Source organism: Pipra filicauda, unplaced genomic scaffold (genome assembly GCF_003945595.2).
Source record: "Pipra filicauda isolate LSUMZ 115617 unplaced genomic scaffold, ASM394559v2 scaffold21_size4447388_pilon, whole genome shotgun sequence".
NCBI lineage: Eukaryota > Metazoa > Chordata > Aves > Passeriformes > Pipridae > Pipra > Pipra filicauda.
Window position 1 is genome coordinate 2,025,043 of NW_024104332.1, and position 27,955 is coordinate 2,052,997.

General features: G+C 41.7%; 1 protein-coding gene across 9 annotated transcripts in view; it reads right to left on the reverse strand.

Moving 5' to 3' along the window:
- The window catches only part of CPS1 (carbamoyl-phosphate synthase 1), a 99,111-nt gene that overhangs the window by 10,616 nt on the left and 60,540 nt on the right, over positions 1-27,955 (reverse strand). For 8 of the 9 annotated variants that reach the window (XM_039381337.1, XM_039381339.1, XM_039381338.1 and 5 more), the window contains 12 exons: positions 25,789-25,930; positions 23,995-24,060; positions 23,391-23,454; positions 19,765-19,946; positions 14,342-14,536; positions 13,739-13,806; positions 11,053-11,128; positions 7,708-7,785; positions 6,645-6,752; positions 5,340-5,429; positions 3,753-3,923; positions 1,059-1,133 (listed from right to left, as the gene is read on the reverse strand). In XM_039381337.1, coding sequence (XP_039237271.1) covers positions 1,059-1,133; positions 3,753-3,923; positions 5,340-5,429; positions 6,645-6,752; positions 7,708-7,785; positions 11,053-11,128; positions 13,739-13,806; positions 14,342-14,536; positions 19,765-19,946; positions 23,391-23,454; positions 23,995-24,060; positions 25,789-25,930 — 1,315 coding nt within the window. Of the gene's footprint in view, positions 1-1,058; positions 1,134-3,752; positions 3,924-5,339; positions 5,430-6,440; positions 6,536-6,644; positions 6,753-7,707; positions 7,786-11,052; positions 11,129-13,738; positions 13,807-14,341; positions 14,537-19,764; positions 19,947-23,390; positions 23,455-23,994; positions 24,061-25,788; positions 25,931-27,955 lie in introns of those variants that run through there. The other variant, XM_039381344.1, reaches the window with a different exon arrangement.

Sequence of the window (27,955 nt, forward strand, 5' to 3'; positions counted from 1 at the left end):
TTCTTCGCTTGCATCTGGGTAGAATGCTTTTTTGTACCACAATGGTAAATATTTCCTAATAAAAACAGCTCCTATAGACCCAGTCAAGCCCACATCCAATAAAGTAGCCCAGACTCTGCCACCTGCCTAGCTGTGGGAGTGCAGCATTAAGCCTAATCTAATTGCCTCGGTATTTAATCACTTCCCAGAATAAGTTCTGGACCAGAATAAGTTTTTGCTACTGCAACTCTTTCTAGAAGTAACAGAGAAAGTAAGTTTAGAGATTGCTTGAGTGTATCTAAAGAAGCCCTTGATAGCTCAGCAAAACTCATAAAGAAACCTCTTTGTTCTACATGAGTAAATGTCTCTCCAGGTGATATAGATGGAATCCTGTAGCCCAAGGGTGAGGGTGATGAGCCTAGGCAGAAGATGAACAGCCCTGTGCCCTTACAGTGTGCCATGTGTACACTGAGAGACGTCTCAGAAGCGCCTCACAGCCCAGCTATAGCAAGAGTGGGTAAAGCTGCCCAGTCTCTTCATCCTACCGACAGTCATTAATGCAGCCACCACATTTTATTCACTCTTTCTCGCTTTTTGCACCTTGGGACATGCCTTGATGGTTACTAGGCAACAAGAAAACACCACACGTATTTTCTGCCCTTAATTAACTGTTCCAAGACCAACCGCTCACGACCTGGAGTCTCGACATCACTGTTCTAGCACGTGTTCACGGGGGGATTGGAAGCTGTAAGGACTTGTCTGTCCAGAAGCAGACCATTCATAAAACAGACTGATGCAGGGAGAACCTCCCAGAACCCGAACAGCTCTCAGATAAACTCATTGCAGGCTGTCACACCAACTAGGTCCAACTCAGGGAGCTGACATGCAGGTAAAGAGGGACATCCAGTGGCTGAATAAACTGGGTTTTCCAAGACATTGTTTTTTACAGCTAAGAAAGATGTTTTCAATTTTCTGAAGAAGCTACAGAGTCCATCATGATTCAGGCAGTAATAAGATCACTTTCTAAGATTCATGATGTTTAAAGTTAACTTGGTTTAAAAAAAAAAAAAAAGGGATACCTCCCCAGTAGAGGCCATTTCACATCGGAGAACAGGGTCAGCATCTCTCAGCCGGGACCAGGAGAACACTGGGGCCTGGTGAAACAAAGAGGAAGGAGGGGGAAAAAATAAATTAATGGATCATTTAAAAAATATAAAAATTCCAGCTATGCTTGGAAGTGACAAAAAGAGACATTAATTTATCCAAAAAAGCAGTGGTCAAGGTTGATAAACAAAGGAGTACTTGGCAAATTAGTCCCCTCAGCACCCTAATGATGGACTGGAACAAATAAACATGTGTTTCACCAATAAATCAATTATCTAACTCTTGCAGTCCTGCTCACATTCCAGTGGTAGATTTTTCAGTCAGTGGTAGCCCATTATCAGTCTCATTTTAAGGACACATTTTAAAATAGAAAGGCTAGGAAGCATCTAACTCATGGAACAAGGAGAGATGCTATATGAATCCAGTGGGTATTTCTGAGAAAACTGTTCTCTATGAAATTTTTCATTCACAAAAATAAAACTATTCCACAAGAAAACACTCTTTTGGTGTAAACCAGATGAAACTTCGTAAATTATTTTCATATTTTTCTTCTCCTCCCCAAAATACATACTCATAATCTTTTGTATGAAAATATTAAACCCCCTGATCATTATTATTATTATCTGAGGACTTAGGTCACTGCAGTCTCTGAGTTCTCTTGTCTAATTTGATCTTAAAATAACAAACCAGGAGGGAGGAAAAGAAACTCTGTTAATAACCAAAGACTACACGGGACAAAAAAGGAACAAACTTCCTGCTATGGAATCATTTTCTATAGGGTTTCTCCACATCTGAAATGCCATCTTCATGGCATTCTCATGAAGACAGGATCCTTGCTGCTCAAGAAAGAATCTATTTTTAAATCCACGGACATAATTCCATTCCTGGAAGTCTCCAACGGTAACACTGCAGACAGGACAGATGCTGCTTCATGACACCTAACAATGACCAGCTAAAATGCAACAGCACAAATTCACAAGGTTTCTCAAAAAACATCCCCTATCTTTGTGACTTTTAGATCAGTTTTGTTTCTACTGTAAGTAAAGAGAAAATTTTTACAGTGACCAACTCCAGAGTCTCAAACTGGGATATGGCAGCCAAGGTGGATTATTTTAATGCGCATATTGTCTTGAATGGTGACAAACTGCAAAGTCTTCTCTGCTAGCTCCCTAACTTTTGTCTGCCATGAACATAAAAATGCATCAGCAGGAGCAAACTCTGGTTCTAAATCCTATTTAAAACTTAGTCAGTCATGCTCTATCCAGGATTTAATCTTGGTCAGGCCATGATACTTGCATCAGTCTACAAGCAAACATGTTAAGACAGTCTTGCAGCCACTAAAGCTGAAACAGTGGGACTCAAATCCACAAAGGAGCAGCTATGTTGTGAAAGAGGAAGAGAATTTCATATTCTCTTTTCAGAGCATTTAAGACCTGCTGGAGAAACAAGATCCCATGTCTATGCAAATATTCCTAGCAGTAAATTGTGAGAGAATAGAAAACATGATGCACGAATAATAACAAAGAGGTTAAACTGGAATATTTTTCAAAGTTTAGCACTTCCAAAGGCATTAGCAAGTTTTTATATTTGACAGATTCACACAGAACACAAAGAGTATAAAAGGCTTTGTGGGAAGTTTTGAAGAATACAGTTGGTTTTTCCACTCTGTAGCCAGCATTCCCAGGAGAGAAAAAACTCCTGACAGTTTAGCTAACAACAGTGTAGAAGACCTAGGTCTAAATAACAGAAATTTATAAAAATAAATAAGATTCACAAAAGCAAAAAAAAAATAAAAATCTCGAGTTCAAATTTTGGATCATGCCTATCTGTGGCATCACAATAAAATGTAAAGCCACTTCTAGACTAGTTGCCAATAACCTGGCCTGGCTTGGGCCACAGATTTGGCTTGCATGTTAAAAAGTCTGAACATTTTATTAGTAGGAAGATGTTAGGTGTTTTCTGCTCCCTTGGTTTTCACTTGATATGGAAGCTATTAAAGCTTGAAAGTTTCAGCATAAAAAATTCTCATTATCCCTTGGATTTTCTGCAATACTGTTCTAGATTTTTATGATTAGGAACTTCGATTAATTTTTTTTCTTCTACTAAGCATTCAAAAATACCAACAGTATACTTTAGTATATGGTGTGCTAAATAATCTTAGTAATTACGAAGAGTAAAACCTTGGCCTCACTGAAATAAAAGGATCCAAGACTTTCACATGTATTTTAACTGGTAGTGTATAAAGAGGGGATTACGTGTCCCCAGTCCTGATGATGAAATCTGGGGGCACTCACAACACAAGGTTGTACAAGTCCACACATATGTTAGATAGTATTACGAAACAGCCTGAACTTCAGTGTTCAATTCTGCAAGAGGAAATTTATTATGCAGTTCATAAAAATGATTCAGAGTAGCTCAGAATTAAAAAATAAAGGATGATTGATTTTGGTAATAATCACTGGACAATTTTTCTTTGATTTTTCTCTAAAATTTCCAAATATACAAATATAATTTTCCAATTATCCTGACAGAAACTACAAAAGGTCAATTTGACCTTTGGCCAATGACTCAGTTGTTTCCTCTGGGCACTGAAGTACTAATTGTCTAATAATGTGCTACATGCTGGATCCGTCGTGGGGGTTTTTCTGGTGTTCTTTTGGAAAGCATACCTTAATCCCAACATATTTGGATGGAATAATAGGATGTTCCAACGTGGGGAGGGATGACTCATTAACCTCTTTTCCTATCATCACTTTAGTGGCCACATCAATGAAGTCCACGCCCAGAGTCTTCGATACAAAGGGGAAGGAACGTGAAGCCCGCAAGTTGCACTCTATCACCTGATGGGATTGAAAAAGAGAAATAGCAGGGTCAGGCACAGACTGCAGTGAAGAAACAGAGTGATTCATATTTCTGGAAATCAGTCCTTAGTCCTCTTGGCAGAGATGATCTTCAGATCGTCAAATAAGAGACACAGAAATTGTGTTCAATATTAAAACAGCGATGAGGGATGGGGAGTGGCCAGCCTGAGGTACAAGTAGCCTGATGTTCTTCAGCTGAGGATCCTCTCTACTGTTTGAATATTAGAACTGAGGGCGAGCTAGAGTTCACTCAGAAAGCGTGCTGTACTGTACCCTAAGTTAATGTGCAAAGAGGCATGGAAACTTATGCACAGGCATTAGGTACAACCTCTAGAAGCCCAACCTGTTCTTTTTTCACGGTAGTGAAAAAATCTGAAAGGCTGGACTATCCTTACTGACTTCCCTCATCCACATGTGGAAGTCACTTAGTGACCCAAGAAAGCAACAAAGAAGTTCTGCATCCTGCTGAGAAGCCACCTTGGAGTTCATCAGCACAAGAGTCGTCGATGCAAGTGAGGATGAGGGGGAGTGAAGGGGGGCAGGAATAGGTAAGTTAAGGTAGAATGGAAAAGGGGGGGCTATGCAGAGAAAAGACAAGCACAACTGAGGAAAAGCAAGGAACGGAAAACTCCAGTCTGTCCCTCTCTGGAGTTTCTGAATAACCATGTGTGAAACACAAAAAAGGTGAACAACAGTAACTACTTTTCACTCAACTAACAGCCCCAAACAGATCTTTTACCAATAATGCGTCTCTTCTGGTCTACATCAGGTTTTCTCCTCAGTCACTATTTCCTCAGTCATACTCTGCTCTCATTCCTCTGACCTCCTTTCATTAGCAACAGAAAGCCATCTGTTACCCAAAAAGAGTGAAACATCCACTGTACTTCTGTTACTAATAGCTACTAGGACTATTCAGATAACCATCTTAATGGCTTATATTAAAGGTTTAAACACTTACATTGTCTTGCTTTCTTTCCAATCCCTTTGGAAGGCTTAATTTAACACCCAAATAGCTAAAGATGAGAGAGGATATCAGAGATCTAAAAGCCATGATATTCAGTTTATAGGATGAGGCACAGGTTTCAGTGCTGTCCATCCTATTCCAAACTGATAATTTTGGGAAGGACCACAGCCCACAGCAAAACAAAGCTAGTGCTGACAGACAGACAACAAGACTCAGTTAACCCTGAATGAAAAGGCAGAGGAGGATGCTCTCTCCCACAGAGACAGGGAGAGCTGTGAGATCAGGGGTGGCACAGGTGAGCCCACATGATCAGACAAGGCAGGTTAGTTGTCACAGCTACTACTGCCACAGAGTTTCCACAGCAGGGATGCAGGAACCATGCACCTTAGGGGAGCCTGAATTCCTGCCACAAGAGTCACAAGAGCTCTTACCAGCACATCGTTACCTCGCACCAAGAACTGGATGTTGAACGGACCAGAGATGGCAAAGGCATTTGCAATTTTTTTTGTAGCAGATTTTACCTATAAAACACGAATAAATAAAGTGTAAGTGTGTGTATATAAAATAAATAATTAAGTCCCACAAAATAGATGGCATCATGGCAATAAATCACCTCACATATTGATTCCTTTAAATGTCATTGCTCTCTGCCCTATTTTTTTTTTCTCTAAACACTCATTTTAACAACAGCATTATCTTTCAGAAGCAAACATGTTTAATGTTCCCAGTAACCTAGAGCCTGAAGTGCCTTTTGAGGGCAGAGGTAAAAATCAGTTGTGTGTGTGTGTGTGTGTGTGTGTGTGTGTGTGTGTGTGTGTGTGTGTGTGTGTGAAAAAGCAGCAGGGAGAAGGAGAGAGAATCAAAGCTTTGCACTGTAGCAATTCCTACACTGCACACTGGAGCCTTTATACCTTTCTTGGTGAAACAATTAATAATGTTTTGGCATTTGAGAATAACTACTCAAATTTGTAAGTGTCCTAAAAGTCTTTCACCAACATGCCTGTCCCATCATAGATCAGTGGGAGGTGTCTGAGAAGATACACTCTGGAACACACTGGGAGGAAAGTCTTATTTACTAGGTTTTTCAGTACAAGTGTTGAATAACTTCAGGAGACAACTATTTTCAGAAGCAAGGCCTTGGGCATTCTTGGAAACAGAGCTGGAGCACAGATCAGTGCATGACAGACTTTGCTGGCTTCCAAGCAAACCCTTAGCAGGATGACATCACAGGCAATAGCATATTTTATTTTAAAATTGCATTTTGACAACTAACTTTGTATTACCAGGTTTATTCTTGAAAGGGAAAAAAGTCAAGATTAGGTGAGCTTCATTCATCCTGATATTATGTTTGGAAAAGCAGGTAGCTATAAATTCTTACAGTTGACATAATCATTTAAGGATTGTGGGAGAAAAGGAAGTGGAAAGTGAGCCATGGCATATTTATGAATTAGACAATCCTCTACTGCTATGGAAACTGGTTCTAAACCAAGGAAACAAAACAATCCAATGGGTCTAAGAGCATGCACACCTACTGCTTAAATCAATGAGATACAGTTCAAAAGATGCTATGCACACAGCCAGTCACAGGGGCACCGTGACATCCTCCACTTGCATATATCACACTGGCCTTCAAAAAAAAAAAAAATGGATGATTTGATTTCTCCATTGTTGATGGAAGGAAAGCAGATTCAAACTCTCATTTCCTTTTCTCTTTTCAGTGCTAGTGCAACACCTACCTTTTCCAAGGCTCCCTGGCTAATGGTCTGTGTGGGTAACATGAGGGTGGCATCTCCAGAGTGAACACCTGCATCCTCCACATGCTCCAAAATAGCATGGGAAATAACCTGCATACAGCAACAAGAGAGCAGTTGGTCATCTTCCCCTCTCTCAGGAACTGTTCCTTCATCCTCAGCATAGCCTCCTGAACAGTTGTATCCAAAAGAGGATACAGATGGGTGGGAAAGTGAATTTTCCAAGATTTTGAGGAGAATATGCCTGAAGCCAGACACAAGGCATATGAACAAGGAGATTGTGCCAGTGTCTTTCATACCATGGTTAAACAAACCATGAACATGATAAAACCCACCATAGCCTGGAGATACTAAGGCTTCCTCTCTCTAACACACGTGGACTTAGAAGGTAAAAGCTAATTAAGCTTTAAACCAGCTCTCTAAGTTCTGCTGGCCAGAGCACAAAACAGCTGTCATTCCCCACCAGAAGTAAGAATGGACTAACATCATTGATACATTATTTTTTGCCCACTCTGATGGTGTTTTTATCACAGAGAAAAGCAAGTGGAAGAAATTCAGGCCTAAGGACTTAAACTGAATGAACTCCATCAAGGCACACTACCTCGATATCAAAAAAGTGCCTGTGTCTGCTGGTTAGAAATTAGGATCGAAAACAGAATATTTCTGTTAATTGATAAGTTTCTGGGTTTTTTTGTGAGAACTGTCTTTGCTGAATAATTAAATGCAAGGGGACGTTGTAATAATAAAATAACTGTGGCAATTGCATAACACATGCTGATACAGGTCTGATGAAAGTAATTCCTGAAGTCAGTGATTTGCAAATGCAGTAAAAATTGTATTCTAAAGGATTCATTTACATGGATAAGCAATGCTTAAAAAAATAACTGTTCAAACGTAATGGTTTTGAACCTAAAATGAATTCTTCTTGTTTCTCTACCCTTCTCAGTACAAATCCATGGCTGTATAGTAAATCATTCAAACCACACATTTTTGCAAATATCCAATCTGGAAAAACAAGTTTACTATTAAAGAAAAGCAAAGTACTTACTCTTCCTGCCTTAGCTACAGCATCCATTTCCACCTCACGGGCATTTTCAATAAATTTAGTGAGCACTACAGGGTGATCCTGTCATCAAGACAAGAAAAAATAAGAAACTTTTTATTTGAGACTATCTGGAGACCATCCAGGCTACTTTTGAAGAAGAATCCCAAAAGACCAATCTATCAATATCCTTATTTCCACAGATAAGTTAATTTTGAAAGAACATAATGGGCAAAAACGTGGCATGATTTCCCTAAAACCACTGATGCAAAAGTTTGAGTTCTCCATAATGACACCATGAAATCTGGGGCAAAACCACAATGGGCTTTTATGTGAGATCATGGCAAAAATAACATAGTGAGATGTGCATGGATCCAGTGACCTCTGATCCTGTCTCTCAAGGATGATCCTTACCTCCAAGATCTTCAAATCTTCCTCCCTTTAAGCCTCCCAGACACCTCACTGAACACACTGCTTCAAGTAACTAATCCTTGGCATATTTAATGACTTTGTAAAGTGGTTGTTTGCTACTTTAGTCATGTATTTTAGACAACTGATCCATTCCTTTCTAATTTCCCTGCCTGGTTTCCTAAGTCGCCCAGGGAGAGGTTGCCACTAATTATAGCTGGCTGGGAACAACCTGTCCTTGTCCCTCAATACCTGGTACAGATTTTTTTCCTTCTTCTTCCTCCTACCTGGGTCTGGGATGCTACCACACACTTCCCATTCCCCTTTAATACTTTCTCCTCCCAGACACTTGCTTCAAAAAAATCTAATCTTCATTCTTCTTGGCCAGCATTGTTTCTCAGCATTTTACCTGTCCCATCCACTATTAACTACCTGTTATTTATTAGAGAATAAAACGAAGTATATCACAGTCTGTGCATGCTCAAAAGGCTCCTCTTGAAAAAATGTCAAGCAACTCCAAAAGTTACAAGACACAAGCAACTCCAAAAGTTGCAAGACACAATTCCTTCCATTTATCATTGCAAGGGTAAATTCACAGGCAAGGACACTGTTTCATAAATTTAGTGGCTTGTGTCCTGTAACTTTCTGTCTTGCTGCAGTTTTTCACCGCAAGATTTTATATGTGCACACAACCTTGTTTACTTCAATCTGTCTCAACTCACACAAGAAGTTTGGTACATTATTGACAACATAAATGCCATAATGGCACAACACCAGAACAGCAAAGTGGTTAACACAACAGAACAACACCAGTCAGGGCCTTTACCCGGAGATGCTCTGCTGGATGGAGCAGAATTAGCTAAGGCTTTGTAAACAGAAAAATGAAGCCTGTGTCCCACAAACACGATCACAATTAATATTGGTAGCTTCTGTGGGACCATTCACTGACCACAAAGCCTCAACAAGGATGAAAAACTATGACGGATTAGTGGGAGGGGGAGACCTTCAGGCCCTGGGATCCAGCCCATCACCTGGAGGTGAATGCTCTTCCCCCCTGCCCCCCGCCACGTGGCCGGCGACCCCGTAAGGAGATCACACAGACCACCAGGGAGGGACGGACGAAAGAGGGAGTTTATTGTGGGGTAGGGGTTTGTAAGGCTTTTAGGAGGGTCAAAGGGGAACCAATTACAAGTTCAGGGGTACAGAAAAAACCAATCAGGTAAAAAGTTAACAACCCATAGGAAGGGGTTAACAAAGACATATGAGAAACACCTCAGGACATCTTCCTAGGACACCCCTGTATGGGAGACAAGTCCCTCACAGGGGGTGTCAGGAACATGGAGCAATGACTTTGCAGAAAAAGCAAAAGCCATTTTAAAACCTGTTTAAACCACATTGAAAACTTCTGTTTCTATAACATTTGAGCAGTTTTCTTCTTTTTCTTCACTAGTCCATCTCTGACAGGACTTCTTCCATCCTACATATGGCAAATCCATTGCCACAAAAAACCCTTCCTAATTTAGAAGCAGAACACATTATTTTTATTCTGGTTTGCTTTTTGCTACCTTAACTTCAGCTATACCATAACTTCTGTTAATATACAATACTGGGTGAAGAAAGAAGTCTTTCTTTGGCAGTCTGACTACACTAGCAAAAAATGAGCATGTAAATCTAGTTTTACAGATCAGAACCAGACGAAAATCAGAATCAGAGCACCCAAAAATTCATGTTGTGCAACTGGTCATGTTTGCAGCATGTGGCAGTGCCCTATTTGTGAAGCAGAACTGGACATCCTAAGGATTCCATGGGAACACCCTCTCTTTCCCCTAAGAATATGTCACATATTGCCAAGTCTCCAAGTGCAACTCCCACCAAAGCCTCCTGCACCAGGGATGAGACCTCTCAGCAATGAAGGACAGCATTGCCCAATTCAAGTCATTCAAGCTGTGACAACTTAAGGTGACCAGGGGGCACTTTCCTGGGCTTCAGGCTCCTATAGGGCATCCACTGCCATCATAAAGCCACCCGGCAGCACGACAAAGTGATCTGTCCCACTGAATGGGGCTTAAGGTCGTTGTCTGGGCTGTTTCTGTGAGAGTAAACACAGAGTAGTTCAGATGAAGTACAGAGAGAAGTTAGTCATTTTGGGAGGCTGAGCACTGCTAAGAACCTGACACACTAGCACAGGCTGACCCTGTAGTCTTCTGAGAATTAGTTAAATAATTCCTTCTTATGAAAGTAACAGTGGTACTTTCCCTCTAAAACTTGTTCAAAGACTATAGTAAGTGGTCTCCTTGCCTCCACACTAATCTACCCTTCAGGATATTATTATTTTGCAAGGCATCTTCCTTTCATTCCACCGTTTCTTGCTGAAAAGCTAAGCTTCCATCATGTGCCTCATATACTTATAAACTGCAAGGGTTTGTTCCTGTTCAAGCTTTAATCACCTGATTAATAAGCAGTAATCTGGCTTCCATAGCCATTGTGTTTTCAGAGTTCCTCTCTGACTTATTTTTAACTCCAAGATTCCTGTGACAGCAGTGTTTATGATACCATAGGACTGTTCTGAAAAATGCTACCAGTTCTATGCTAGTTGGCAAAACTCACCACTATCAAGCTTGGCTGGGGCAGGAAGGTCCCAGCCTATATCTATTTACATAATTAACTTGTCAGAAATGGATGCCTGGGTACAACAGCCAAGTGCCATCCTAGATCCATGCAGGCATCCCAGCGGTGTCAGTAAGGATGCTTGCCCAGGATCCCATGCATGTTAGGGAACAAACTGAGGAGTCAAACTACAATTTCAGTGACTCCTCCCCAAACAAAGAAGGGAAAGAGTGAGGAAGACGCTATAAAGAAACGAAGAGATGGAAAACACAGTAGAGAAGAAACAAATAGAGCAAATACAAAAAGAAAAAGCAGTGGCAGCATGAAGACTGGTACCTGAGAGACTCTGGTGGCTTCTGCTAACAAATTCTTCATTTCCTCTTCAGTGAACACCACATTCATTGAGGACCCACTGTGAGACAGGAAAGAAAAGAAATCAGGTCAGCTTCCATTGTGATCAGCGTTAGGTGCCACAGCACAGGATTGCCAATCAGAGACTAGCCAAGGAAGCTCCTGACTCAAGCCACTTACCCCATCTTGATTGAAAGAGAGGCAGAGATGGTACCTAATCACCCTTCATTATACTTCCCAGAGAAGACAGGAGACCTCCAGAACCATAACAGAGAATCAAGTGAAGAACTATGGTTGCGTAGCCTTAGCACTGCTGACAAACCCCCTTCCTGAGTCAAGCCTTTGAACCTTCCCCTGAGCTGAGGGAGGTGACTCATCAGCCAGACAGCTCCATTAAGGCCCAGACTTTCCCCATGGGGCAGCTTAGCTGTGACCTCAGCTAAAAAAGAAACTTTTCTCACTTTAGCCCAGTTTCTCCCCAGTGACAGATGAAGTGAGGAATGCACAGGTCACTGGTGATGGTTGTGACAATGTAAATCCAGATGAAAACAGGCTGTTCTTTTCTGGTCATTTCACTCTGTTCTTTCCCTAAGGTCTTATTCCTTAAGGGAGAGGCACAGTAGATGCAGACACTGTAATCTGGAAGCTACATTTGAGATGTAGCTGTCAGTAGTATCTGAGAGGGGGATCTAGGAGAACATGGGTCCAGAGACAGTGATTCAGGTGCCTTATAAGGACAATAATCTTACAAAAAAGATGTTACATTGGCCATTTCTACCACTGGTGCACAGCTTCCCCTCTGCTTTGATGGGCACCACACAAAGGCTGCGGGGAAAAGTGGAAGACGGATCTATCCCACAAAATCAGTTACTTTAGCCTAAGATAAATAGAAACAAGTACCTTGGTGATTATATTACTGGACTACCTCTTCAGTTGATGTAAATCAATAGAATTCAATTAAATCTATGACCTGTGTCAGTAGCACCACTGAGGATGTGAGCTAGTGCACACGGTACATAACTGGTGGGGAAATGCATTTAGTTTTCCAAGGAAACTGGCAAATATTAAAGGTCATAGCTGCTCAAGTTTAGCTGTGGTCCTGTTGCTGCTCTGCAAATAGAGGACAGAGTGCTGTGTGAGGGCTTTTCACTCTCCGGTTCCTCAAGTTTTACATCCACTAGTTTTATCTTTCTCCCTGAAGTCCCTCTAACCTGCACAAACACCCTTTAGCAAATATTTAACATGGAAAGGGCCTATAATGGATTTAATACAAATGGAAACAATAGTTAAAATAAGTGTTCCCTAAAAATCTGGAGAATTACATCAGGAGCAGTTTTTAACTTATACTCCTTACCTGAGGTCTGTTTTCTAACTTTGCTTGCAACCCCACTGCAAGCTTTAGAAACCAGATAGAAAAGTCACATTCAGGAGTCTCTTCTGAAGGATATTTCCTTGAGGTTTGAAGATATAAGAAATCCTTCTCCTTTCCTTCTTTTTGAATAAAAAGTGTGTTAGCCCCTCCTCCCCCCAAAAATTGATATTGTGCCTCTTCATTTTGATATGTATGTGTCTTCTTCATATGGAAAAGGACCCAGTCTTTAATTTATTTTCACTTGCAAACTGTGCCCAGGAAACTACCTCTCTGTGCCCAGTCATCCAGCTATGAAGACACTCCTCGAAAATCATTCAGAATGTGTGAGTTTGCTGTGTGTACACCCCGGTGTAACTCCCTCAGAAAGTCTAACTGTTGGAAATGTGGGGCTCCACACAATGTCTATTTAATGATGCAGGAACAGATACATTTCCGGAAGAATTTGTAACAGAGTGTTAGAACTCGGTTTCTGCTCGGAAGGCTTTCTGCCTAAATGGTAACTCCCAAAGGCAGTTTCAATGCTTTCCTGCCCCCCTGCATAGCAAGAGTTCTCAGCCTTGCTCTCTGGCACATGAGAAGAGAGAGAGAGCCCTAACAGACATACACCAAGGCCTTGGGAAGGCGGTGGAGAAACAGAGAGGACAAAAAGGGCCCCAAGGGGGCAGGAATTGGCCTTTTGCCCCCCAAGGCCCGATGCCTGTGGTATCACAAAAAAAGTGGTCCTTGCATCTCAAATAAACCTTTTTTTTAAATCTTTCCACTGCCTTGGTATTCTTGGGAAGAATACCCGCGTATGTTTACCTTACAATGAGAAGCAGCTGCCACCGTGTAGGGATATAAAACATGCCTGTAAGCGGAGAAGCTTGGCAAATAAGAAGCTGAATTCAGAAGATGCACTGCCATTTTCTGAAAACAGATGCCAACCCCAATAAATGGCCTCAGTATACTCCCTTCTGGTTTTCCTGGTGGCAAACAATCTTCTGATTTAATTGTACAGGTAACAGTCTCAGGAACCTTAAAGATTGTGCCAGATAGTTTGTGGGTTTGGCCTTAAGATATGAAAAAGGTAATACAGCTAAACATTCTTATGAATATGTTCTACCTTTGATCGATGCCTGATGGACTTAAGGGATCCATTGGCTTCCCTTATTGATTTGATCAGTTGTCCCATGGGCAGCTTTATGCCACGTACACCTAGCACAGAGCTTTCTACACATCCCTGAAATTACTCTCCCTTGTCTCAAAGAGGTCTTTGGAGTTCATACCCTCCCTTGCTGAGCTCTGATGGCTGAGCCTTACCTCAGAACATAGGAGGGCCTCAGTAAACATGGGTAACTCACTGAGCTTGCAAATTCAACTGCGTCTCTCTAAAGAAAGAGAGGAAAAACACGCTATGAACAAGAAAATATTTTAAAGTCATACCAAAATTTCAACACTGCCTGCATTTGCACTTTACTAGCCAGTAAGATGGTAGGGGAAGAAGTCAGAGACTGCAGCCTGGTTCCCAAACTGGCACCTTCAGACCTTCCCTGTCCATAGAGCTTCACCAGGAAAAAAAAAGCAGTGCCAAGACACCTCTATTCCTTTGCAAATTCCACCTGCTAGAGCAGTTCTCAAAGCCAGCAGGCCAGATTAGACTAGCCTGATGGCGGTGCTAAGTTCTGCTGGGTATATACCCCAGGTTGTGTAAAGGTGATTTAAAGACACTTCCTCTCCAGTATTCGTCCACTCCCAGCGCTGCTACAGCATCACTTCACAGAGACCAAAAAGTTCTTCAACACTGGCAGTAAAAAACTGTTAAATATCTTCAGAATCTTGAAATGTATCAGTGAGTCAGTCCCAGTGAGCAGATGCACAACCCCCAGCTTCTTCATAATTTCCCAGAGGCACATACCAACTTACCAGTGTGTTCACAGCCTTCCAGGGAGCCTGGGCCACATGCAGCTCATCCAGAACAGCTGAGAATATGGAGCGATCTTCTGCCTGGTCAATCTGCAGAGGATTTGTGCCAAGGATCTTCACTCCACTCTGGTGAAGTGGCACTGCCAAGTTATTGGGAATCTGCCCTCCTACTGAAATAATGCAGCCACTGCATCCCTGTCAGCAGACAGAAAGGAGCATGGTCATGTCCAGGTTAACTCAGTAGTAAGAGCTGTTACAGACAGGAATTCAATATTCAGATTATGTTTGTTTTCAGGTTGCTGTGAACAAAGACAGAGCATAGGACCAACAGGGATGACCAGAGGGCTGGAGCACCTCTCCTACAAAGGCAGGCTGGGAGAGCTGAGGTTGTTCAGTCTGGAGAAGAGAAGATCCAGGGAGACCTTATTGCGACCACCAGTACTTAAAGGGAGCTTATAAGAAAAAGGGAGAATGACTTTTTACACAGGCAGATAGTGATAGGACAAGGGGGAATGGCTTTAAACTATAAGGAGAGATTTACAGTTGCAAGACAGTAACCTCCAGAACAGAGGCAATGGCACACAAGTGGAATTTATGGGTTTTTTTCCTGCCAGTACTGCTATTTACTAGGCAAACCGCCTTTCCTAGCCCCAGAAGCCAGTCTTTGAGGAGTGTAACAAAGCTAAGCAGAGTCTAGTTCAACAGAGCCCAACACATCAGACAGCACGTGATGGTGGATTACTCTGGACACACTTAGCCCTTTATTTTAATCCATGCTCCTTATTCCCGACTAGCTCCTCATTTCTTGTAGTGCCCTTGACAGTAACAGGTATTTCAGCAAACTGTCATATGTGCTCATTTCCACACAGATTATTTGTATTATTTAATTCCAGAGGCAGCTGAGGCAGGGCAAGTGGCACAGCATCCTCCAGACACATTGGAACATTTCATGTCTGTCACCGGGCACTCATCACATTTTAATTGGGGAAATAATAAAGAGTAAATAATGACACAAGTGAGCTTGCTTGCAAACACATATCCTTCTTCAGATGCAAATACAGACTTCTTTTTTTACATAGAACTCCTAATGCTTTCAAGTACAGTCTAGTCAGATGTGAAAATTTTCAACAGTAAAAAAAGGCCTTAGAGTACCTGCAACAACTATGAGGACACGAATCGTCTTTAGACTGTGTAATAATTGAGGGTAATTAAATAATGGGCACTCTACTTCCAAATTAAAGCTGGTGAAACTTTGCTCAAAGGAGAATCTTGCCCACAGTACAGCTGCAGTGAAGGCTCTTTTGAACTAAATGTGTTTTACAGTTTTACCCATTTCTAACAAATGGAAAACATAAATTAAGTGATCCACAGTTTGGATCTCAAAGATAGAGGAACAATGTTCTTTTACTTAACAAGTGTGTTTTTCCTGAAGGAGGTCAGCCCCACTGGCCTTCCTGCAAGAGGAACTCCTTCATCAGGGATTTAAAGGGATTTGGAGTGGCAAATCCTGCTGAGAGCAGGATGGACTACAAGTGACTGTGAAAAAAATAGATGATAAATGCTAGTACAACCCCCACTCAACTTTGATGTGGTTAATTTCCTGCCATAATAAAAATCCACTAAAAAAAGTCTGGCATTTAAACAGCACTTATTATCACGAAGTCTACAAGAGTATTATTTGCTTAGCAGGCTAATACACAGTGCTGGAGGTGATTTTTTTTTCCTTTTCCCCAGGCAGTCACTACTGGGATGATATGCTGCTGCTGGCCAATAGCAACCATCTGAGAGAGCTCAGGACAGGCAGTGAAAAATGCCTCATTAGCGGAGGGTGGAGCAAGGACAGAGGCTGTTTTGTGCCCACACAGGGTTGTCTCACGACACTGGAGATCACCATCTCCAACTTGCAAGAGAAATCTGTTCCTTAATGCTTCCAGACCCATGCAAATCAGACTAATTCTCTCTAGTCCCTGGGCCCCTTACCATCCCACATGGATGAGAACCAGATAGTGAATAAGCAAACTCCTTCTTGCAGCTTGGAAGGGTTCCTGTTGGATAACAAGTTGGTCTACCTTTGCTGCCAAGGTAACCAACATCTTAACCTATCCTCAACATGTCTGAAATGTGAATGTCCCAGCTAACAGCTTCTCCTCAGCTGCTGCTTATTTCTTCCTTTAAAACAATTCTAGTTACTGAGTCTCTAAAATTCAAAGACTGCCCACATCAAAGTTAGGATGGCACTAGGGACTCAAGCCCTAAGGAGACAGAGGAGATGGCTTATGCAAGTAGATACCGAAGAATCATATACTCATTTTTACTCAAAAAGAACCATAAATTGAACCTAGCTGCTGCTCACTCCTTCCTTTAAAATTCTGCTGCTGTTTCCCAAAGGATGTTCCTGCCCAAAGAGCAGTCACTGTCCTGCCAGGGAACAGGACTGCTCCACTGAGAATGTGGGCAGACAGAAAGAGATGCCACTGCATATCACTCTATCATCAGCCATATTTTAATTATAAAGAAATTGAATAACATCCTTGCCATTAGATATCTTTAAAATATATGCAATACATAATCTAGTGAAAGAAGCCTAGAGGGAATTATTCTTCCCTTTATAACAAAAATCACTCTTTTTATTACTACGTTGGTTTTATGCCATTAGTAATAGAGTTGGGTTTTCTTTTTCCCTGAGTTTGAAAACAAATTAGACCATTAAAATTGTACCTAAGAGCCTCCTTTAGTTTTATTAATTGTTTCAGGATTATTTTAGAAACTGAAAAAGAATCAGTAGAGGCCCTCAAGCAGATAGACATTAAAACAAAGAGGGAACATCTTCAGAAACAAAAAGCCAATAAATCTGAAGGAAGGGATTTTATTTTTTTTTTTTTAAATTATTGTCCTCACAGAGTACCACCTAACTTTGCACATTCAGAGTAAATTAAACTCTGCTCCAATACACAGCTCAGTCTCTGGTGAGTCAGAGAAGCTGTGAATGTCAACTGGAGGTAAAAGAAGACACAAAAGAGAGAAAGGAGGGACAGCTGAGTACATCCCTGGGATAAGGCTGTGTGAAGCTGTGAGCATCTCTTGGTAGGCAGGTTCCAGCTGCCTCATTCTTGCTGGTAACCTTGCTTCTCAATGCAGCCTCATTTGTCTAATCACTAAAACTGGGACAAGTCAGTGCACCTATTTATTTGAGCTTAACAGTTGCCCAAACTTTGCTGCTAATCCTAACTACACTTAGGGAGCTGATGAATCATCTCTACTGAGGGCACAGGGGTGTGTCCATTGTTTGCTGATGGTTTTACCTACAGTTTGCCAACAATCCAGGACTTTTCAAAGTATTTGCCACAGTTCATTGCCTATTGAAACATCATAGGAGGCCAGTGAGAGGTTAAAAGAACAGCCTGACATCACGGCACTATTCATATATTCATATTCATATATGAATATTCATACATATTCATATATGAAGCGGGGAGAGATGGCTGTCTTGCAGGATTGGTGAAGGATCTCAGAATCAGATTAATTTTAACTTGATAATTTCCTTAGAGACTGACTTCCAACTGCATTTGCCTGAGGAAGCATTTTGTTAACAGGATATTAGCATTGGGCTCACTCACTTTTTTAAGAAGAAATTACATATAACAAATAATACATCTTACACTACATTGTGCTGGAGGTCTGGGCTCTGTCCCCAGGTCTACCCGTGTCCTTTTGCATGACTCTGTGCAGGCTACTCTGTTCCTCAGATACTCAGTTTCCCTACTTGTAAATTAGGTATAATGACACCATTTCTTTTTGTTGCTACTGAAGAAAAGTGTTCTAAACAGCTGAGTATTTACTATTCATCTTGGGAATTTTTAAACAGCACAACCTGATTTTGGATGTTTAGGCTCAGATCTGATGACTTTAACACCCTCAGAGCAAACATCAAATAGGTTGTTTTCATACCCAAGCAGTAGCAGTAACAGAAACCTCTGCAAACTCTTACCATCTCTCTTATCCCCCTTTTTATTCCTACCACCTCAGTTCCTGCTGCCTCCTCCCTACCCTCTCTCCTCTTAAAATCATTTTTTGGTTTTCACAAGCAGGACAGGCTAAAAACATACCCAGAAGCAGAGTCCAGTTTATGAACATGGCTTGCTGAGCTGGGGAAACTGCCAACTGCCAACAGTTCCCCTGAACTACCCCTTCAGGTCTGGGTACCACAGAACGTTGCTATTAGACTTTCAGAGCTGCATCACCTCTCATCAAACTTGCCAAGCCTTGCCATGACAAGCAGGATAATGCAATTTCAATATATTTGCGTTATTCTTTCCACACATTTTTCTCACCCAACCTGCTAATTACTAGCACTCTGTGTAGAAATGAGCAGTTGCTGCCTCATCACCTGTATCTACCTCCTCTTTGATCCTGCAGTAATTAGATGCTGTGTTTCATCAGTGTAACTTGTCTGATAAACTGTCACACCAGTTTGCTCCACGCCCCAAGCTCAGAAGTTCAGTTCTGTTAAGTAAATAAGAGTTCAATGCTTTTAGAGCTGAGCCTCATGCATAATCCTAAAGCATTCAAAAATCAGGCTCTGAGTCCAGAGAGACTGTCCTAAATCTATGTTTTCCAGTAGTAACTGCTTTTACAGAAATTTAAAGAAGTAAAACAACATGTACAAATAGGAAAGTATGAACATGCAATGTAAAAATGGTCCTAGTCAGAATTTTGCAAATAAAATGGTCCTAGTCAGTATTTTGCAAATGGCTGAAGAACAGACTTGAGTTCTGATTAGAAACCAACATTTTACATATCGGGGTCAACTGTTTATATATATACTCTCATTACAAAATTTGTCTGGGACTCTTCTCCATCTCTTAGATTAGCACTTCTGAACACTTGAAAACTCCTAAGAGAGTAGTGCAATATTTGGATCAGCTGCAACATGTTTTGGCTTGATGGCAATTCCAATGCCCCTTCCTGATCTGCCTGCCTGTATGCTGGACCACATCCACAACACTGCCACTGTACTGCAAGGCCAAGACTGCGAGTTCCTGAGCACACATTAGCATGATGTTCTATCGCTTCAGGTGGAGGACTTGTGCTTCAAGGGCATGCTTAACTACTAAAGCCCAGTACCACAAGGACAGAACAATTTGTGCAACGAATGACTGCAGCAAATTAAATCTGCTTGCAAATACTGCACAATATGGCATCTCACGAAATAATTAAATATTTATTTGGCATTCATTACTGAGCAGTGTGCTAGGAACATTAACGATGTGTAAAATGCAACAATGGGATCCAAACCAAAGAGCTTTTGTGAGCAAGCTCTCTCCCCTTGCCCCTAGCTGCTCTGCCAAAGCAAGCTAGTGACATGAATTTTGAAAAGTTTAGGTTCTTCATGGCTTTTTATAGAGTTTCTGTTTTTTCTTTACCTCATATTGGTAGATGTCCAAGATCCTTTCCAATGACAGCTCCTCAAAGTACAGTCTGTCACACTCATCAAAATCTGTGCTCACTGTCTCCGGGTTGCAATTCACCACGACAGTCCTGTTGCCAAGCTGACGCAGCGTGCGGATACTGGAAACAGCACACCAGTCAAACTCCACGCTACTGCCTGCCAGGAGACAGAAAAGTGGGCAAGGAAAGAAAGGATGTAGAGAAGAAAACATAAAGAGACATTCTCAATTCTCAGCACTCAAGGTGATAAAGGAAAAGGAAAAGGAAGAGGGAAAAAAGCCAGCATTGCATCCTGTCAGCTCAGAGCAAGAAAGCTAATTTTCCTCCCACGGAAATCAATCGTTCACAAACATGAACCCCCAAACACAAGAGGTAAGTTGGCTCGGCTGCTCGGGAATGTCAGACCCCTGTGACACATCTGTCATCCTGCACTCATAAACACTGATGGCTGTTCTTGCTGCCCATCCAGATACTGCTGCCTCCCAACCAATAATTAAACCAGAATAAATTAAACAGGCAGAAGCTTAGAGTTGACCAAATTGAGTTCCTATTGTTTTAAGACAGTGCTGCTTACTCCAGGAAACACAAAGCATTTTTACAGATGCAGTGTAAAGAACAGAAGACTGAAATGGTTTTTACCTTCCAGAAGAGCAGAGTATGGCTAAACCAACAACAGAAAAATTACAGCACAGTAGGTTTGACTTTCCTGTGCACTGACTCTAGGTAAGGCAGGTTGGTAGAACAACATTTCCAGAGCAACTCTGTGATCCTCTTACCTTAGTTTAAAGCCACAATGACTATTGGCAACACTGTGGAGCAAGCATGTCCTACTGTCCTGAGCCCTGAGTAAGCACTGTGGCTACCTCGAAAGGTAAGAGGCTCAGAGGGAATCACCTGGAGCTTGGGCAAGCACCAGGACTTAGTGATTAGTCCTGGGACAGCTGCAGCACTTGTGATTAGGGCAGTGCTGTGGCTTCAGGGAACACTGGAATCAAGACTTGTGTGAACAGCTGCTACTCTATACATTTCTATGCTCAAACATCTAAGAGGGGTAACATAAACAGAAAACGAGGCATATTAAAGAACAGCATTAAATGGTTATGCTTACAGTCTACAAGAAAACCTTGGCCTCATCATGCTGCATTCACAGGCATTACATGATCATTAACCACTGATATTACTTTTACATATAATTGTGTGACAACATACACTGGAAATTCAGGCTGTGTTTAATTACTGCCTCCACCACCTAGTCACAAATAAATGATTGGCACAGGTCACTCACTGACAGGCACGTAAGTTGTTTCCATACTTCTATCAAACAAGAACCTCAAAACATGTCTAAGCCTCGGCTAAAGCCCCACAGAAAAGAGAGGAAAATAAAACCTGAAACTGAGTGTTTCCCAGAAGGGACACCAGGTGCTTGTTCACTTTTTGTATTCCACTTCCATTACTCAGGTACTTTTATATGCATAAGAAACCTCAACCTTGGAACACAATGGTCATCTGCAGCCCCCATCTGACTGCTTCAGATACAACCTGGGAAAACATCTTAACGCTTGTAAGTGTATTCCAAGCACATCCAGTAATGGTCATGTCCAAACACGGGAAAAGGGAAGACAGAAAATAAATAGTATTACTAGTAATGACTGTTGTAACATAAGCAGACACTGCTCCTCAGAAGACAATGACTACATCAAAACAGGCATGTTTTGAACTCACTTTCAGGTTTCAATCACATTAAAATCTAAGTGCACACCTTAAAATTTACGGAGCACTCTGCTGACCCACGCAGGTAATGGAATATATTTACACTGCTTTCAGGGCTGACTCAAACAAACAAACCCCCTCTCAGGACAGTTGATCCCTTCCTGGCAGCAGGTGAAGAGCAAGGACTGCTCTTTACCTGAGCAACACCTCATGGAGCACAGTTCACTTACTGCAGCTCAGGCTCTCTGGGAGCGAGAGGCTTCACATGTGCAGGAAAGGTGTGCCAAAGACTGAAGTTCAAGAGTGTGTAATAGCACTGATTCACATCATGTTTTTATTTGGCATATCAGCTAACAAGAAACTTCAAAAGAATCCACTTCAGTTTGTACAGTTTTCTTTTTAAACACAGAATATAGCATGAGTTGAAATGGCCTCACACTTCCCCTAAATATTTTTATTTTGCAAGTGTCAACATATTCAAGATTTTCCTGCAATATATTTATGGATAGTTTCAAATAAAACTCATAAGCTTGGGGTTTTTTTAATCTAAAACTCAGTTTTCATAAAGGAAATAAGAAAAATAGTGTCACATGTTTAACTTCCATCCAAATCATTTAGCCCTTTCTGACCTGGCAAGAAACACTAAGTTGATCCCACTGAATTCTGATTACAATTCTGAGAGCATAGAGGAAGAGCACTCTGCTTACTTGCCTTAAAAGGATAACCAGAGAGGGGAAAAAAAAGAAATCAACTTGGCTATTGCACCTAGGAAAAAGTCTTTTAGAGGTACAAGTAATGGTTTCCTTTAGTAGCCTCTATTTAATTGCACCTTCTTTCAAAGAGGGTCTTGATCTAATCAAAGCTACAGAGCAGGTGAGACCAAGACCGGACCTGCATGGCTAATCTAAGCAATGAGGAGTTTTAGATGGTCAGTGCAAAATGGATTCACATACATGCAATTAAATTATGAAAGAACACCGACATCTTTTTCATGTCTTTTATAACGATGCCACACAGCACGTTGACTGGAAGAAGCATTCACAAAAAATAAGCATAATCGTGGAGCGTGGCTCCTGATTTCACTCATCTCAACATTCATGCTGGAAACTGAGTTCAAAAAGACACGTCCTACAAACAACAACAGGAGTGCAGCACGTGACCTCTCCATCCAAGCAAAACAAGTTTTCAATTTCAGCTTTCAAAACCCATCACCACTTCTTGCAAGATGCAGAGCAGAAATATTTCTGAATAACAAGCAATTTTTTTCTTGTCAATAATTGCAAGCTATTTAAAGGGATCCATTAATAGAAAAAGTCAAAGTCATCATATACAGAATTCAGCAGTCTGTCTACCCAGTACTCACAGCAATGAAGAAACTCTTATGCTGTATAATGATCCGAGTGGGCTGAAAAAACAGCATACAGAGAATTGCTTATACAAAAGCAGGTGAAAAGATAAAAATATTTTCAGAGTCACCTATACTTGCAGCTGTAAAATGCATAGTGTGTAACAACACCGTCCTGAGATGGCAGTAAACATGTAAGACAGGTGCAGGAACAACAAAATCCTCATGATGCAAGTTATCAGGTTCTTAAGACCTTAACATGTGAAAAAAAAAAGATTCCACAAAAAAAAATTCCACAAAACTTTGTGGAAATTACAACTAAGTAATAAGAGAAAAGTAATAAAATATTCCTGTTTTTTTCCAGGGTGTGAAATGAAGTCTCCAAGCAAGTATAAAAGGCAAACCTTGTGTTAGGAATTGATGTCCTGTGCACTGTACTCTGGAGGGTTTTGTCACCATATGAGAAGAGAAGCAAATGAACCACAAGAATACCTGAAGGCGGCTTGAGGGTTCAAGGAGAACAGAGGAGTTGTAAGAAAGATTTACCTATGTGATATGGTCCACAGCCCAACACCATCACTCCACAGTCATCAAATTTTACATCATGTTCCTGAGAAGGGAGAGCAAAAAGGAATTAGGATATGTACTCCACAGCACCTTAACTCCGTGCTTTTCAGGATAAACAGTTTCTGGTGCTCAGCTCATATCCAACAGTCTGATCCTTCAGGGCTCAAGTCTGATCTCATTTACTGCGGTGTAAATCAAGTGCAACTCTCCTGGAATTAGTGGTGCTGCACCCAAACCTAAAGAGACATAGCACCTCTGATGTGGCTGTCTGAGCAGCCATAAGGAGCTGTGAACATTCACATAAAAATGAACGCCAGGATGAGATTAGTGAAACGTGAGTGGCGCATTCCCAGCACCTACCTGTGCATGTACAGGTGATATATTAACACAGGGCCATTAATGCTAAATGCACCAGAACAGGATTTGAGCAAGAGAAAGTTCCAAGCCTTCTGTAAGGGGACTATATGTAACACCATCCAAAATAATTGCTACAGAGACATTTGCAAGATCTCCAGAAATAATGTGGCATAGAGGAAAGAGATCAAACCAGACAGCAATGACGCTTGTTTCTGAAGGTGCCTACCTGCCCGTTGTACGTGATGTAGAGGTAATTAGTCACTGCTGGGTATTCTGCTGCCAGTGTGTCAATCTGTATGGGGAAGAAGACAAGGGATTGTGACTCGGCCAGTGCAAGATCCTTCCTATGTGCGAGTGTTTTGGTTTTTTTTTTTCTTTTCTCTCTTTCATTTTCTACTGCTATTTCCGTCCTATTGTTTTCCTCTCATAAGAAGGTGATCTGAACTGTTCTGTGCAGCATATGCCTGACCTTCCCCCCAGACCCTACAGTTCAGTCAACACGACACTCTACCATCTCTTTCTAAGCTGTAGTTTTAGCTCTGCACCTCTTTGGTGAAACATCTACACAGCCCAGGAACCTGCCCTACTCGCCAAGGCCTTTGTTCTCTACTTTGTCTGGCAGCATTAGTTACACAGATCTCCATTTCTTCAGGTCTCTTGCCCCCTTTAGTAGGGCCATCTGGAACCTTCACATCCTGCTCTTGATTCCATCTTACTCCCACACTGAACACAAACATGCACACAATATCACTTTGAGATCGTGCTGAGTAGCAGCACAATTACTACATATTTCTGTTACAGTATAACTTGTGCTTTGATAATTAAATGGTACACAAAGCAAGAGTGATTTTCAACCACCCCTTATATGTAATTTTGGGAACCCAGAACAATTTTCCTACTAGGCTGTTCACAAACTATTTGTGTCACCTACTCATCGCATGTTATACATCATGACTAGTCCATCTAGGACACCAGCAACTGCTGATGCTCCCTGAATGAACAACTGAAACATTTCTACACAGAATACTGAACAGAGAACAATATTAAAGCAGTCCTGACATGAATTTTTACACACTATACCATTTAAAAACCTGTCCAGCCTTCAAGTAGTTTCAGGAATCCTCAGTGGCTGTCCAAATTCTTGTGAATAATGGAGAATGTGACCTTATGTCATTAGCACCGTGCTAAGTGTCTGCTGCTCATTACCGTTGCTAATAGTGTGACATACTTCATGGAACAAGAAGAAACATATGCTTTGAAGGCACATATGCAGGCACAAGTGGAATGACCTTATTAAGGGTACCTTGGCACACAAATCAATCCAGCACTGCAGTGCCATATGCAGCTGAAAGAATGCAATGCAAGACCAGGTACGTTTCTGTGGCCAGGTGAGCCATAGAAGAAAAACAGCAGCTGGGGAACAGAAGGAGATTTGGCACCTGGAATTGGGCCTGAGGATACAGACAAGCTCTTTCAGAAACATTCAGTAGTTTGGGTTGGGTTTTTTTTCCCCTTTAAGGACAGAAAACCAGCTGGTGGCAGTTTAATACCAACATAGCTTAAATGCAGCAGGAGAACACCTAGTGACGCTGCCACGATTACCAGATGAGCTCATTAGGCTCATGCTATCACAATGAATAGCAAATGAACCCATAACAGTAGCAGACTTCAATTACAGCCTATAAAAAGTTACTACCGAAAGAGAAGCCATATTATGCTTTTCATGGTCACACCATGGTGGGCCAACATTCTCAGCCTTTCCCTGAACCCCCATAGCTGTGTTTCCCCCTCAGCCACGCAAAATACAAACAAGAATATTCTGAGCATCTCTTTCGGAATGTTCATGGTCTTACATTGATGCCTGCAGTGCAGAAGGAACAGCTACAGGGGTGAAACGTGTTCTCCTCTCATGTCAATATCAAAACTCCTGTGGACGTTAACAGAGCCAGGGGTTTCCAAAGACACGGAGGTCTCCCACCCCTTGCACTCCTGGAAGCCCCCAGCAGGACCACACACGTACCTGTTTCACCCAGGGCACTATGTTCTTCCTCAGCCTCAGCTGATGGCACTGGGCTTCAGTCAACCTCAGGCATTTCCCAATCTGTTTGTCGGAGAACCCCATCTGTTTGGCTCTTCTCAGTGTCTCTTCTGGAACTGTTTCACTGAGATTAAATAAGAAAAACACCTCTGCATGAGGCTTTACAGGCATACCTATAAGATACATTAGTGCTTGTGTCCTCTATACTCCATGGAGTTGCTATAGGATCATGCACATGAAAGCAAGAAAAGGAAAAAGACTCATACATAAAAGACCTTTTTTGCACTGGGCGCCCACCACAAATATCTATGAGGTAAAGTCTTTCTTTTCCTGCATTTTTGAGGCAGGAATGAGTGATTCACAGTGATGTCCATCATCCCCCAGGCAGCACTCTACACGAGGCTAGTACAAGTTCACTGTATGTACAACACTCATATGGTCATTTACCATTTCAGCCTCCACAGAGGACCTGCAGTGATTCCTTTCTTGGATTCAGTATCCCTACAACTCCACGCCCAAACTTTAAATTAATATCTTTCTTACATTCTTCCTCCCAGTCTAAATTTTAAAATACAGGTCTCACCAGACTGGCTGGATCAATCATAATGTATGTCCTGCCTCTCACTGCAGCTGCCCATTTATGCCCAAAGGCATAAAAATCCTGAAGCTCTGGGACAAGCCATTCAGAGGCATAACTGTGACCCAACCCTGCTAAGCTGGGAGACAGCTGGTCTCAAAACACTACAATTTGTTCCAAACAAGTCTTTCTTTCTGTTGTTGGGGATGCTCTGCCTTACTTCAGAAATGGCCAGTCTTTGGAAAAAGCCTCTGACTTCAGAGATCCATAGTAGAAATGACCTTCAGAGGCTCACATACAAGGTGAGTTTTTCCTTCTGACAGTCTCGATATATCTTTTTCCCTATCGTTTGTACTGCTTCTTGCATTAGGAAAACAGAGAGGGGGGGTAAACTGAGTAAAGCAGGGACACCTTTTATGATTTCATATTTGTAACCAGGGGCTCTCAATACTTCCATATCTTGTCCTCCTGGTTTTGCTTTTCAGGAGTCCTGCTTTCTGTGGTTAATTTCAAACACATTGCTTTCCCCTGTCATCTCTGTAGATCAACAGCTCCCCATCCATTTTGCTCTTGATTTTTTTCATCTTCTCCATTCCCTCTTTATTCTCTCCACTCTTTTCTCTCCTACTCTTTGTTCCACTTTGTTTTGACTCCACCAAAAGCCCTTATAGTTTCTGCCTGCCTCCGTTTCTAAGTTACCTTTTCTAAGCTTAGCTTTTACAAAAACATAAAAAAGCTTATGTATTTTTATCAGCACGGTCTGCTTTTCATCTTCATTGCCAAGAGCATCCTTGCCTGCCCAATAAATCAATATTTTATGAACAAGCAAGCTCTGAATCAGGAAAAAGGAAATGACTAACAAACAAGCAATTTTCCTAAATCAGAGCTTTGAATTATGTCCTTTGCTTGACAGTATTTTTAAATAGTATTATTTTATTTCAGTGGGATAAGAGGGGTAAGACAGCTTTATTGGAATGTGTCAGGAAGCTGAAGCATGAAAGAGAGTCATTGGATTGTATTTTCCACTCTGGCTTAGGCACAGAGAAGCTCTGCTGCCCTGGGTGAAGTCAGGCTAGTGCTAAACAGGTGAGAATCACACAAGTGCCAAAAAAGCTTGTTCTGAGAGTAGAACTGGGGACCAGAAACTTTGGGGCTCAAATCCCTGGGTAGGTGGGGGTTTCTCTAGGAATTCCCCAGTGCCACCTCTCCTAGCCCTGTAATATGAGAACAGAGCACTCCACCTGTCAGCAATAGCACAGCAGAAAATAATAGTGAGCATTTGCAAGAAGGAAACAATCACTGTAACTTCTACCCTCCACACTGTCTCCCAAAATGCTTACTGTAACTCCCATCTTCCACACTGTGTCCCAGCCTGGCACCACAACCAGCTTGCTCTGCCCTCAGAAAACTGCAGGCAGGAGTACCACCTACACCCCAGATCTTCTCCAGAACCCTTCACCACATCACCCTTCTTGCTCCAGCAAATCCTCCTCTTTGTTAGAGTCAGAAGGAAAGTTGTAGAGGGGAAGTGTTCAAGGCCGGGTTGGACAGGGCTATGAGCATCCTGGTCTA